Genomic DNA, 13,038 nt, shown 5'->3' on the forward strand with positions numbered 1-13,038 from the left:
CCATAGTCGCTGAAAGACCAAATACAGTGAAAATGGGCAAGGGAATTAATGTGCTGTCTTTCCTAGGACCAGCAAATAAATTGACCCAGACAGTGTATTGGGCTAGCTGGGCCCTTCATCTGACATCAGAGCTGGTGGACTGAAACACTAGCTCGTCTGTTGTGCCAACAACAAACAGCATATGCTGCCCCTGCTTTCATTTCCGAGATCAATATGGCTTCAAACCCATTTAGACATGAGACCAGAAAGAGATCCCAGGATTCTGGTGGTCCAGACCAATGTGCTGTGTACAGGGGCGGATCTAGCTTTTTGCCGCCCCAAGCACAGCAGGCAGGCAGCCTTCAGTGGTGCGCCTGCACGAGGTCCCTGGTCCTGTGGCTTTGGCATACCCGCCGCCGAATTGCCACTAAATCTGCAGGACCGGCGGACCTCCCGCAGGCATGCCGCCCAAGGCTGCCTGACTGCTGCCCTCACAGGTACCGACAGGGTGCCCTCCATGGCTTGCTGCCCCAGGCACGCGCTTGGAGCGCTGGTGCCTGGAGCCGCCGCTGGCTGTGTAGCATTTCTTTGTCCTGGCCCTGTGTTGCGTACACTCAGGGTGATGCACATGGTTTAGCTGCCTTAGGTGTCATAGGAATTCTGAAGTGCAGGAAACAGAATTAGTCAGAGAGCGTCAATAGTTTATTGAACATGCTGGAATAACAAGTTAAAGCACATGTCTAGATTCAGAAGTTCTAAGAAAGGCTGTTTCCATATTAAACCTTCCGTGGCACTTCAGGCCGGGGCTCGTATTTCCTTATTTCCTAGTCTCTTGGAAGAGCGAGAGGTTTGTCTGTCCCAGCAAGCGCCTGTTGCTGGGGTGTAAGGTGTAAAATCGCAAACACTGCAAGCTGGTTCTCTCTAGATGCTGCTGCCAAGAGGCACGGTTCAGAAGGACAGTTATTAAGTAGGACAGGCTGTTCTCTTTAATTGCAGTAGGCTTCTGTTTGCCAGAAGCCAGGACTGAGTGATTGGTGATGGATCACTTGGCATTGGCACCTGTCATTGACCACTGTCGGAAGACAGGCTACTGAGCTAGAGGGACCATTGTTCTGACCCAGTGTGGCCATTCCTATGTTCCCAGACAAGTGAGTAGCCCTAGGCAGGAGGCGCGAGGCTCCCCTGCGGGCTGAAGCATGAGATTCCAGTCCACGCTCCTCCCGCTGCGAGGCCATTGTTTTTCTGCATTTGTCATGGTCCTGGCTGACTATCCTCAAAGCTGCTTGGGCCATGATAGCCTGGAACAGCTCAGTCACTTATGGGGAGGTTCTGAAAGGCATAACTGGGGTTTTGGGGGGAGATCCTGACTTTCAGTGAGACCTGGGCCCCTAACTGCCCTTTGCCATTGAAAATCTCCCTCTTGATGTGTATTGTGTAAGGCTTGATCTGTTACTTGCCGAAATATTTCTTCAGCACTCTACACGGGCAGCACTAAGCTAAACCTCACAGCAGGGAAGGAAGGATGGTCCAGCTCCTAGGGAGGGTCCTCTTGGATTGAGAGACAGGTTCAGTTCCCTGCTCTCACACAGACTTTCTATGTGACCTTTAGCAAATCACTCGGTTTCTCTCTGCCCTGTCTGTATATCATAGCACTGCCCTGCCTGGTGGGGGTGGGGGTGTGAGAATACGTACATTAAAGACTCTGAGGGGCGTAGATACTGTAGTAGTTGGGGCAGTTAGCTGCAATAGATACCCTAGAGAGGTAGCTCATTCTTTTTTCCATTTTGCAGATGAAAACTGAGTCACAGGCCGATTGCTGTGAGCTGGATTTGAATGGGCACCCCCTAGCAGTAATCCATGCAGAGATTCAGACCCTTACTATACAATCTCTTTATGTGTGCATTGTGAAACCATTTCCGTTGGTTTGGCCATGTGTGCCAGCTCCTCCAGCACTGATGTGCACAGACCTCCTTGTCTGCACTCCCTTCCGTGATGCTTGAGAAGATGCAGACAGATGAAAGACAGCATGTTGCGCAAGAGGTTCTGATCTGGCCAGTTGCTTGTCACGCCAGCGTGTTTGGCAGCTTGGTGTGCTAGGTGACAACCGCATAAAGTTCTGCCGGACCATGCTGCACAGGTGTAGGTTGCTGAGGCAAAGTGCGCAGTGCTGGTGTGGGAACCTTCTGGCTTGTTGCTTTCTGTCACAGCAGCTGTGCTGTTTCTGAAACAGGAAGCGATGGTGTGTTAAGATGCTCATGTTTCCTGTTCCCTACCACTGAAGGCTGGCTACTTCACTTGGTTAGCGAAGCCTGGCTTTTGAGAACTGCCTGGAGTTTACTGCTTGGGTTATTGCTCCAAAGATTAACTGGAGAAAATATATTTATTAGCAAAGCAGCAAAATGCTTTCTGTTGAGCCTTTTCATGCTGCACATATATGTATGACCAGTGGATTGATTAGTTCAGCACTGAATCACCTTCTGTACGAGACAGTAGCTGTCTGTTCTGGTCCGGCCAGGAAAGTCTTGGACTATTCTCTCCTCTTCTCAGTCCTCATCTATACACGAACTGGAGTCAGCTCAGTTAAACTGGTTCAGTTAGACTAGACCCTTGTGTGGAGACTCTCTCATTTTGTGCTTTATTTTGGGCAAGCTTCTATCTGTTCTTAATTCTCTTAAGCTAAACCAAAATAAGCCTGCTCTCAAACAAAAGAAAAGTGTCCACAAAGCCTTTTACACTAGTTTAACTAACCTGGTTTTAAATCACTCCTTAAGTAAAAATGATGTAACCCTGTGTGTAGATTAGCCCTTACTTTCGGGAGTGCAAATTTACTTTTTTTTTAAAAAAAAATTCTTTAGCACACTGGTCCAGTCTGTTTAAGAGGCCAATCACTGAATGCAAACTACCCTGTGAGTCTAACTTGGGGAATAGCAGGAACATTCCCTGAGACTCTGTGTTTCTCAGTTCCGTGAGCTTGCTTCTGATATGAAAGCAATCCAGATAATTATACCTAGCTTGTACACAGCAACTGATGTGTTCAGAGCAGTGCACAGACCTTGACTAATTTATCCCCCAACATCCCTGCATGTTCATATTATCCACTTTCTACAGAAAGGAAAAATGAGGCAGAGAGAAGTTAAGCAACTCGCCCCAGGTCATCGAGCAAGTCAGTGTCAGAGCAATGGTTAGAGCTCAGGAGTGCCTGTCTTCTCCCTGTCTGGAACTCTTTCCTCTAGCCCGTGCTAGGAATCAAGAAACCTTTAAATCACATGGGTAGGAACCATTCCAGGACACCTTCACTGTCCCATGTCATTTTCCAGTAGCAACATTTTCTCCTTTGGGCTGACAGTGTGTAGTGCAGTGTCTTTGTCCTGTCCCCTTGCTGTTGAGTGGGATGTTCTGATCAGTCTGTGGGATGCTGAAGGCAAGGAATAATCGTGCATGAGAATCAGGGGCTCCCCAGAGCCAAAAGGCCTTGAGGAGACCTGTGCCTGCGAAGGCACTTGACAAAGTGGATACCAATATTGCAGCTCAGGTACCTGGATGCATTCCCTTCTCTCTCTGCAGTTCCTCTGCTGCTGGTGCTAGACCAGCTCTGCAGAGGAGAGAGGTTGTTGACACAGGTAACAAAACTTGCTGTAGAAATGGAGTTGTCTTGGGTTTGAGCTTCTTTCCTTTGGCACTATACTTAGCACAGTTGGATTAGTTCCACCCGCTCTCCCCCCGCCCCTGTACTGCCAAAGTTGAAAATGTGGGTAAACAGAGCAAAGCGCAGGGCCAAAGGGCTGGATCCCTAGTGACTGAAAAGTCTCTGAGTAAGGCAGGTAACCCCGCCCCTCCCCCAACTCTGGATGTGTCTACACTGCAAAGAAAAACCTGCAGCACCACCACGTCTCAGAGCTCGAGTCAATTGACTCGGGCTTGTGGGGCTAAAAATATTATTCCTGCTCGGAGTGGAGCCTGGGCTCTGAAACCCAGCGAAGGGGGAGAGTCTTGCAGCCCAACCAAGAATGTCTACACGACTATTTTTAGCCCTCCAGCCTGAGCGCCGTGGGCAAGAGTCAATCGACTCAGGCTCTGAGTCTCGGTTCTGCAGGTTTTTCTTTGCAGTATAGACATACCCCATGTGAACTGGTTGGCAATTTCCTTTGGCCTGCACACAGTTACCGCAGCCTGGTTCTCCCCTGCCCTGCTGCTTGTGATGTGACTCAGCCTGTGTGAAGTATGTGTAACACACAACCAAACTGGAAAGAGTGCCTTTGACGTGTGCTTGACACAGGTGGGAAGGACTGCACAGAGTACAGGACAGTGAGGAAGCACACCCATTAGCTTCCATCCCAGTTAAGATGGATGTGCTCCTGCTGACCCACTTTGACCAGACCTGCTGCAGAGAGAGCCCCTTCTGGCATGTGGGGGTCACGTTCTGTTCAGAGAATCCATCCTGAATTTACACCAGCTTGTGGCGAGGAGCCTCTGATTTTAGCCAGAGAAATCCAAGGTTTCAGCTTCGGCCAGAGGGCTGTGGGCTGCGTCCAGCCAGGCCCAGAAGGATCCATGAGCATTTGTGGCTGACTATGCCACACCCATTGGCAGAGTGACGGAGCAGCCAGATTTGCAGTGTCATCTGCATACAAAGGAAGAACAAGTAACTTTACATAGGAACATCCCTGAGTCTCAGGAGCCAATTTGGGAAAGACCAGTGTTGACAGCAAGAGAACAGGCCACACACACAGAGGGAAATGCGTGAGGGCGTGTGCGAGTCCTGCACAGATCCATGCTCTTTCCCCAGGACACGGAGAGGGCTGTTCCCCAAACTGCAGTGGGATTAGAGCAGCCTGGTCCTGCTGTTACCTCTTGCTGGTTAATGGTATATCAGCATTGGGAAGGGGATGATTCAGAGTGCTCGGAATACAAAGCCAGGTCCCGGCAGCTTGCACGCTGCTGGGGTCACGCTGGTATAAATGTGCTGTCATCTAGCCTGGTTAGACTCGCAAAAGCTAATTGTTAAGGGTGGCAGTAAGTAGAGCAAGATGATTAAAGGAGCACAAATGCACAGGGCTCCAGAGGCAGGTCACAGACTCATGTCAGGTGATGTTTAATTAGCCACCTCCTCTCTCCTTTCCTCATGTCATAGGGTTCTCCTGCAAACAGTTTGGGATGGAGCCACGCCCTCATTAACTTTGATGTGGGGTGTCTTGGTGTGGTGTTTTTTTGTTTTTTTTTTAAAGGGGCACTGCTGTATTTGTACAGGAGAATGGACAGGCTAATGTCCCAAATGCAGCCCCTAAGCCTAAAACTGCTAAGTCTTCATTTCTACCAGGATGGGTGGTTTGAGGCTAGATTTGACTCGCTCATTTCTGTCCTTCACAGGTGCCAAAGAGTGGTAGTTTGCCCCCAGCCACAGAGATTACAAAGCCCCCCATTGCACCCCAGACCCAGGAGAAGAAACCACAGGTGGCCTACAAAACTGAGATCATTGGAGGGGTGGTTGTGCATACACCTATCTCTGTCAATCAGGTAAGCGTTGCATTGCCTTAGCGGAGTATGGCTGTGGCGTTGCAGATCTGCAGCTTGTGCTAGCAGAGAATGTTCTGAAATGTGCATTCAGTTGGGAGGAATCAGAATGTGCCACGTGAGGATGGCAGCATCGGCAACTTCTGTGATAAAAATTCAGATCAGTCAGGCAGCACCCCCAAAATCATGAGCTTAAAAATCATCAAAGTTTAAAAACAAATTTTAGGTGCCTATTCTTTGTCCCCTGGTTTCTGAGCCTTAGGGTTCTGTTGGTTCTCATTTTGCAGCTTTTTCTCGACAACCAGAAGGGCTAGAAATTTCTTTTTCTTTACTTTTTATAAAAGAAAGCTGAAATTCTTGTGAGTCCAGGAGCCTGGGACTATAAGAAAAGCGCCAAGTACTGCCAGTCTCATGATAAAATCACAAGGGTTGGCAATTCGAGGATGGTGAATAGAAACGATCTGTAGTTTAACTTTTGCTCCTTGCCTTTCTGTCTCCAAGCACTGGAAATGAAATACTCTTGGTACCAGCACAATGCTCTGGGACTCTAGCCTTTCACTAGCTTGAAGGAGCAATTCTTGAGGGATGTAAGGGGGAAACACTGGCAGTTCTCTGCACACTTATCAGGGTGATGAAATTTATACCACATTCTGATCTTTGATTTTCCTGTATTTAACTGTTGGGGAGGCTTCCAGAGGTGTGCTCAGCCCATGTCTGTGCCATTGAATGGGGCTCTGCTTCATCATTTTTATGTCCTAGCTTCTGCCTCTAATCATTTCTCTACCAGACATAACAGAGATCTGTGGAATAACTGTGGGTGATTAACATGGTATGAGGGATAAACAGTCTTGGGATGAAATGCAGGGTCCATGCTGCTTAGCTAGCATATGTTTGAGCAGGAAATGCAATATTCCTGCCTATTTCCTCTGTCCAGTTCCTTACTAATACAATCAGCAAAGCTCTGCTGTAAACCAGGCCAACAAACATTGCATCAGTTTTCTTCTACAAGCTGTTCCCATCCTGCCTTTTGCATTCTGAAACAGTTAAACAGAACAAACGCTACTCAGGTGTGTAGTTAACTGCAACAAATTATACCTGGATCCCTACTTATTAAGCAAAGAATATTACCTGTCATCTACCAGAGGTGGGAAACCCACATTTTTTATTGTTGTTCGTTTTTGTGAAGTGCCTGTCTGAGCCCCTGGACTATGAAGCCGTACAGCGATTCGAGGAATATTTTTTAATACACAGAGACGACAGACTCTGTGAGCTAGGCCACTCTGCATAGTAACTCACACATTACAACAGTAAAGCTTGTGCGTGAGGCCCACAACAAATAACCCCCCGCTAGAACCCCAGCTGCCCCCACTCCATCCCAGTGTTTCTCTCAGGAAATGGGTGGATCTTGCAGCAAGTCCTAAGGCTAATAAATCTGGTTTCCAGGGGTCCAAGTTGAGGTTCCTTCACAAAGAACACCTTCCAGGGGACTGTTGGCTCAAGCGCCTCGCCACATTGCAGCTGCTCTGAGCCCAAAGAGTCCTGTGGCACCTTATGGACTAACAGACGTATTGGAGCATGAGCTTTCGTGGGTAAATACCATGAAATATTCACCCATGAAAGCTCATGCTCCAATATGTCTGTTAGTCTATAAGATGCCACAGGACTCTTTGCTGCTTTTACAGATCCAGACTAACACAGTTACCCCTCTGATACTTCAAACCATTTAGGTCTTTAGAGGCCTAGAACACCTTAAATCCCACCTGGAAACTGATAGGCAGCTGGGGCAGATTCTGGAGCAACAGTGTCACGTGAGCTGCATGAAGTATGGGTAGGCAGGCAGGCAGGCAGGCATAAGTCAGGGGATGAAATCTGGTCATTGGCAGATACCCAGAGCCCTCCTGGGGTGTGGTAAAACCTCTTGCTTTCCTTGGACGGGCGCATGCAGAGCGGACTGTGACACAGGAAATCGGTGGCAGGGCTGATGTCTCAACACCTAGATACTATGGTGACCGTTGTTCCAGAAATGCCTCAGGGAGATGGGTTTAGCTGAAAGATGTGACCAGAAAGTCCCTTATTGGCTACATGTTTAAGCAGCCTCAGTAACACAGCCTAGATCAGTAGTTCTTCACGCTGAGCTTGAATGGCAGGTGCTTCAGACAGTACCATACTGGAGACTTTGGGCTGCATGGGCCTAAATCACACCCCTTTGGTCTGCTTGCCATCTGTCTCACACACATGTGTCTGGGGAGCTGCACGCCCTGGTGCAGGCCAGTAACTTTTTCACCCAGAATTTAGCATGAACCTTTCAAATGTGCAACTCGCTCCAGTTTTCAGCGATGAGGCAGAACTTGGTGCTCAGTTGGAGGCATTTCCAGTGACTGAACTTTAGTGTGATTGTTGGGGGAGGATCTTGAATGCAGTTGCTTTGGTTTACCCCATTATGTGACATCTGTTGCCTGGGGAATCTGTCTGGAAGCCTACCTCTGAGTCTGAGGTTTAGGCTCTGAGCTATCTGGGCGAGAGGCAGGAGGCTGTCTGATCTTCTCTGAAGTAACACAGTCTGATTACACACTTCTCCTATTGGTGGAATTGATTTGCACTTTCAGTTCAGGAAACCAGGTCTGTGCCTGTGAACCTTCCCACTCAGGGTTTATAAATAGCTGCACACAGCACTTCTCTCTGGCTCCAAAGTTCAGTGAACCAAAAGGGGTTTAATGGAGCCACATGCAAAGCTGCAAACTGCCTCAGGTCTCATGCCCCTTGGCTGTGGCCTGGTCTCTGTCTCAATTTCCCACTTCTGCAAGGCCCACAGAAGGTCTGAGCCAGGTCACCTGCCTGGTTCCACTAGCCCCCGCTGCTGCTCCCCAGAACAGGAGCTGGGAGGTGCCACAGGAGGGTGTGGAAACCTCCCTTTCTCCAGTAATCCGAGTCTCCCTTTCCCTGGATGCATGGGAGGGGCATGTGCATGACCATCGGCAACTTCCACCTCTTGGTATTTTGACAGCCTAATTTCAGCTCTTATCAGTCACAGGCCTAAAAATAGAATGGAGAATTAGGTCATTGCGGTGTTCTCCTTGGCAGGCATTTTTAACTCTTCCTTGGCTACACAGATGTGCACGTGTGCAGAATTGGGCCTGACTGAGCATAGGCATAGGCATTGCTAGGGTTAGATAAGACTCATGATTCATCTAGACCAGTAGCCTGCCTCTGATTGTGGCCAGCACCAGTTCCTTCAGTGGAAGGTGCAAGAGACCTGGCGGGCTGATCATGGGATAATCTCCTTGTGGGAGGAGTTTCTTTCTGACCCCTGTCACTGAGAGGTTGGGTTGTTCCCTGAAGCGGGGTTTAATAGCCATCTTTTCAATCCTAACTCAATGTGTATGTTCTCCTTATCCATGTACATGTCTAAGGGATACTGCTGGCAGGAAGTAGCAGAGCGAAACAATTGTACCGCTCCATCCTGTGTGAACAGGAACTCAAACTATTTAGCTGATCAGACAGAAGGTTAAGATGTGACTTGATTGTGGTCTAGTACCGACAAGGAGAGAGGCTTTGTGATAGCAAAGAGATCTTTAGTTTAGCAGACAAAGGCAGGAAAAGATCCAGTGGCTGGAAACTGAAACTAGCAAATTCAGACCAGAAATAAGGTGCAACTTTTTAACATGGAGGTTGAATGACCATTGAGGCAGCTCACTCAGGATGCTGTGGATTCTCCGTCACTTTAAGTCCAAGTTGCTTGGTTCTCTAAGAGAGATGCTCTGGCTCAAAGTAGGAGTCACTGGGTGAGCGTTTCTGGCCAGTGTTCTGCAGGAGGTCAGACCAGATGATCTAATGGTCTCTTCTAGCCTCAAATTCTATGACTTTATATGGTTTCCAGGGGGTGTTTTCACCTCCCATTTTGAAGCAGTTCCTCCTATCCCAGTCCCTGGTGTGTGTGTGCGGCTCACTGCCTGAGTGGAGCAGTTCTATAAGGAGACACATTTCACCCTTTCTGGGAAGGTAGGAGAGTGTTCAATTTGAAGGACCACTTTCATCCTTCCTACAGTGGAAGACTGCTGTAGGGATGAGGCCTGGCCTGCTGGTTAGAGCAGCAGCCTGGTACTCAAAAGACATGGGTGATGGTCCTGGCTGCACCATTGATCTTAGGTGCTGTGACCTTGGTTGTGTCACTTCCTATCTCTGTGTCAGTTTCCCAGCCTGTAAAATGGGGATAATGCTATTGAGCAGCCTGGGTGCTGATACTTGCTTCAGGGGCATGCACTGGGAGGCAGTCCCATATTTGTAAGTGCTTTGAGACCTGGGGATGGAAGGCGCTAGAGAACTACAGAAGGTTATGGTAGATTTCCTCTGGAACGTGGGGTTTTAGCCTGGGTGTCTCCTCTGCCTCTACCAGAGCACTAGAAAACAGGCAGAGAAACAAAACTGGCCCCACCCTCGCTCAGCATGTCTGGTACCACTTTCCATGCAAACCCCCCATGCTAGTTTGGTGCGAATGACTGCTCTGTGCTTAAACTGAGAACAAGCCTTTCCCTCGACACAGTGGCATTCGCCTCCCTGAGGGTGGCAGCTCCCTTTGACTCCCACTCCCTGGGAATGTTTGCAGGTGGGTGCAGATGAATCCCCAGGGCTGGCAGCTAGTGCTCTTGGTGCATGCTCCTTGGGCACCGAGTCCTTGGCAGGAAGCCCAGAGCACCCCCACGCTTTTTCTGTTTGGCTGCAATCCAGGCTGAGAATCCCAGGGGAGGTTTCCAGGCCCAGCTGCAACAACGTTTACATCCTCCCTGGGTTTCTAACTCGGCTTCACTTCCTTGCCCAAGCCTAATTTTTCATCCCTGTTTTGGGAAGTTCTTGTTTGTTTCTGTGTGTTTCTCTGCAAGGCTCTGGCTGGCCCCAGCCGTGTGCATCAGGGTGGGGGAACCAAGCCTTCTTTCTGATTCTGTGTTTTTTCTGGCTCCTCATTGGGGCCCAGTGGCTGCTAGCCAGTGGTTTCCCCTCTGCCTGGCACTGACACTAAGCTGCTTTGTGGAGTGCAGAGGGAGCCTGTAGCCTGAGTGAACAGGGCAGCAGCAGCTGGGCACACAATGGTGCTGTGTATTCTGGTCTTTTGTCACTTGGGAGCCAAGTTTATTGTCTATTAAAAACAAATAAGCAGCAGTTAAGTGGGCACCCTGCCATGTGATTTATGTAGCAAGTGAATACTGGTCTGTTCTCCCATGTGAGGGGCTGGAGGTTTGCTTTTGAGTTAGTTTGTTCTCCAAAAAAGCCTAAAGCTCCATCCACAGCCCCTGTTTGCTTCAGAGTCGCTTTCGCACTGCAGAGGGTGTTGAGGGAAGGAGGCCAGCTGCTGAGTTATTTTCTGCGATTCCGATGCTGCCCTTGGTGAAATGGCCTTTCCTCCCAGCCTCCTGAGCCTGCATTCATGGCCTCTCTGCCTTGCCTCAGGTTCAGCTTTGTGACTCCAGGCAGGAGGAAAGGAGAGTCCTGGCTTCACTGATAGAATGGATGGAAAAGCCTTGCTCCTGTCTAGTGCATTTCTCTGGGAGTCAGTGTAGGATTGCTCTTTACAGCCTAACCTCTGGGGAAATGTCTTCCCTAACGATGCACCTTCCGTCCTTCCCTCTGGGAGACTAATCCCTCAACTCTCCTCCGTCCTTCTCCAAACACCAAGTGCTGCAACAAATGGCAAAGAGCCTGTGCAAATCCAAGTGACTGGGGAGTGGCTGGTTCCCTCCTGCTGCGAACGCATTTCTGCTGCCCAGCAGCCAGGTGGGCTGCAGAGCGCCCTGCCTGGCTCAGAGGGGCATGGAACGGAGTGAAGGGCTGGCTTGGGCACAAGTTGCTATATTTTTATTGATTTATTTTGGTCCTGGAAAAATCAAAGCCCTATCGTGGAGGGAGGGGGAAAGTGCACAGCTGAGGGTGAGAGATCGGGGCATGTTGTCTGGTTAACCACACCAGGCCTCTCCACCAGCGTGCATGCCATATAAGGACAGCTCGAGCCCTGCAAGCCAACGGGTAAGAGCCAGGAGCCTCTGCTCGAACAATTCACTAACCTCAAACTTGTGCTGAAAGGAGGGGGGGACAGAGATGTGCACAGTGATTACATTTTATCTCCCCCCGCACACCCCCCAAGTTCTGCCTTATGAAGGAGGTGGGAGGGGCTGGGCTGGGTGCCTGTTTCTTAGGGTTTCTATAATGAGGGCAGAGTAGCAATGGCACAGCAGCAGCAGGCAGTGGAAAATGTATCTGCCTGCTGACTTCTGCCACGTTTTCCCCCCTTTGAGTCTCAAGAAGTACCTAGCCACCCTCCAGTTTTGAGGACAAGCAGGGCAAAGGAGGGCAGCTGGATGCTGCTGGAACTGGGCTCCTTTCCCTCCGGCTGTGTGATTGCCTTGGTGTTGCTGTTGTCTGAACGAGGTGCTGCAGGCAAACCACAGAGCACAGGAACACTACAGCTGGTCTGACTGAGTGTCCTGACACTGCTCTGAGGACCAGCAAGAGCCCACGTGGGCTGGGCTGACGTGCCCCGTCCATCAGCCTCTTCTGAGCAGTGCCCGTGGCCGTGTCAGATTCCCAGCCTGGCAGCTGCAACGGGACGTGTTCTCTCTGCTCCAGGCCCCTTTGGGTCTGCTCCTGTGAGCTGTCTGGCAGCGTGATTCCTGCGCATCTGGTGAGCAGGGCACCAGCTGCCAACTGGCAGGGATGGAGTGAGCTGGGGTGCTGCAGGACGAACATGTGTATGTGCAGCTTTGTGATCCCAGCGCACTCGGTGCCTGGGCTGGTGGCTGGTCCAGATAAGGAGCTGGGGTTGGAATGGGCCTGCGGTCCCTGTGTGGCAGGGGCTGAGGAGGGCCCTTTAGGAAAGGAACAACACCCAGTGCAGGACAGCAAATTCCAGACCTCTGAATCCCCACAGTATTACTTTCCGGTGGCTGGGAGAGGCCCAGGGTGCTTCAAGTTTGCATCAGATGCCTGCAGAGCACCCAGAGATGAGCTGAGGCCTGACAGAGACTGTGGCCTGCTGAGACTGAGCTCTGTGCGAGAGAGATTTGGTTTGGTGCAGCAGGATGGGTGTCCCATATTGCGCCAATGACTTTGCAACATACAGACTGCAGCATCTGTCCCTGGGCAGCCCCTGCCCTGAATGACATTGCTGGGCACAAATAAACCACTTCACATCCCCAGGCACGGTGCCAGCTGCATTGTACGGGGTTTCACAGATTCAGAATTTAAGGCCAGGAGGGACCATCAAATCTCCTAGGCTGACTCGCCTGTATAACACAGGCCATAGAATTTCATCCGGTTATCCCTGTACTGAGCCTGATAATGTGTTTGGCTAAAGCAAACATGGCCTGGGTGCTCTTCTGGAAGACATCAGGAGGTGGAGAATGCACCACTTCTCTCAGTGGTTTATCCTTCACTTAACAATGTGGGCCTGATTTCTAATTTGAATTTGTCTGGCTCCAGCTTCCAGCCATTGGTTCTTGTTTTGCCTTTCTCTGCAGTACTGGTCTCACCAACACCATATGCAGGAGTCAAATCAGCTTC

At 50.0% G+C, this 13,038-nt stretch overlaps 1 protein-coding gene across 2 annotated transcripts in view; it reads left to right on the forward strand.

The window, feature by feature from the left end:
* Positions 1-13,038, forward strand: part of PLEKHA2 (pleckstrin homology domain containing A2) — a 53,986-nt gene that overhangs the window by 22,454 nt on the left and 18,494 nt on the right. The window contains exon 6 of one of the 2 annotated variants that reach the window (XM_032774574.2): positions 5,347-5,493. The exons of the other annotated variant lie outside the window; for it this stretch is intronic. Coding sequence (XP_032630465.1) covers positions 5,347-5,493 — 147 coding nt within the window. The remainder of the gene's footprint in view (positions 1-5,346; positions 5,494-13,038) is intronic. 2 annotated transcript variants of the gene reach the window in all.

The sequence above is a fragment of the Chelonoidis abingdonii genome, chromosome 2, assembly GCF_003597395.2.
Source record: "Chelonoidis abingdonii isolate Lonesome George chromosome 2, CheloAbing_2.0, whole genome shotgun sequence".
NCBI lineage: Eukaryota > Metazoa > Chordata > Testudines > Testudinidae > Chelonoidis > Chelonoidis abingdonii.